The sequence below is a fragment of the Rhinopithecus bieti genome, unplaced genomic scaffold (genome assembly GCF_001698545.2).
Source record: "Rhinopithecus bieti isolate Rb0 unplaced genomic scaffold, ASM169854v2 scaffold_65609, whole genome shotgun sequence".
Taxonomy (NCBI): Eukaryota; Metazoa; Chordata; class Mammalia; order Primates; family Cercopithecidae; genus Rhinopithecus; species Rhinopithecus bieti.
In genome coordinates this window covers 76,174-77,627 of record NW_016824720.1, presented here as the reverse complement: position 1 = coordinate 77,627, position 1,454 = coordinate 76,174, and the positions used below count along the sequence as shown (strand labels likewise).

The 1,454-nt window shown below is 41.2% G+C and overlaps 1 gene segment (V, D, J or C); it reads right to left on the bottom strand.

Annotated features, from left to right (window-relative positions):
- Positions 1-244: 244 nt before the first annotated feature.
- On the bottom strand, positions 245-892 carry LOC108522384 (T-cell receptor alpha chain V region HPB-MLT-like). The segment is given in 2 exon segments: positions 245-552; positions 802-892. Coding segments are annotated over 2 exon segments (357 nt in total).
- Positions 893-1,454: the final 562 nt, after the last annotated feature.

Below are 1,454 nucleotides of genomic sequence, written 5' to 3'. Positions count from 1 at the left end.
ATTAACACATGAAGGTACTTTGAAAATCTATAAAGCATGTGTGGATTCATTATTTTATTACTATTTCAAAAATTACAGCTTATAGACATCCCCTCTGTGTTTCTTAGAGTCAGTTACATTTTTTTTTCCTTTAGTGAAGACAACGATTTCCTCTTTGTGTTCCTATAACCCTGAACACTTCCCCCTGACCTTTGCACAGATGCTGAGGTCTGAGGTTTCTGTAAGCCTCTCCCTGTTGCTTATTTCACTGTGTGCTCCTATAAGCACAGAAATACCTCGCGGCGTCCCCAAGCTGTGAGTCTGAGATCTTGAGACTGAAGGATTTGGCTGCTTTCTGGAAGTTCACAGAGAAACGATTCTCTGTCGCATTCTGTTGCTTATAAGCTTCTTGGTGAATAATGAGAATCATCTGCCTGCTGGGAGGCTGCTTGTACCAGAATAAATAATAATCACTGTCACTGGTGTCATATGTGCAGCTCAGGGTCACGGTCTCTGCCACCTGCACAGACATCTCTGGTTGAGACTGAGTGACTGTTTGAGCCATGCTGAATTCTGTGGGAAAGAGGAGAGAAAGGACTTCACTGGGATATCATATGTGAGAGAGAAACAGATTCACAAGCCTGTTCCCATTGCAACCCATCTTTCTTCCTCTTGATCCAAACCTCTGACAAAATCCATCAACTTTCTTGCCTCTAATAGCTGGCCCCAATGAGGAGATTAGATTTCTGCACAATTAATCTTTCTTTCCACTTCTCTGTTCTATTGCATACTAGTTAAGGTAAATACACGTGCCTTCCTTACCAAGACAGGTGGAGATCACAAGGGCCCACAGGAAGCCAGGGCATGCCATGCTCACAGGTCCCTGCTGCCGGGTAAGAAGCCTCCTCTTCTGATCTGAACCTTGAGTATCAGCTGTACTGGTGCCGTAGCTGCTTCAGAATAGGAAATGGGATGTCAGGTGGGCTGTTTATGATGTCTCCCTTAGGGAAAGCTCCTCGATACTTTTTGTCTTTTGCTTCAGAAAATAAAACTTTGACTATAATGTTTAATGAAAAAAGATGTTGTCGGAACTGTAATTTATTTGGGATAAAAATGATGAGGAAAGGGAGCTGATAAGTTGTTTTTTAAAGACATAATTTGGAGAGGAGAATGAGATGGGTGGGGAAAAGACAGGCCAAGCTGATGTTGTGACTTCAGTTTTCTCTATAAGCTTTTGTTATCTTTCCACTTTCTCTCTCTCTCTTTCCTTCCCGTCTACCCTTTCTCCTTCCCTTCCCCTTACTCCTCTTTTTTTCCTTTATTTTCCTTCCTTCTTTCCTTTTTTTCTCTCTGTCCTCTGTCTTGAAGCCAATATCAGAAAATTATCTCTGGGTTATGATAACACAGGTATTGGTTATGTAATTGTTTGACCAAATGATATTTTAATACTTTGAGAAATGATGAAAAATAATGAC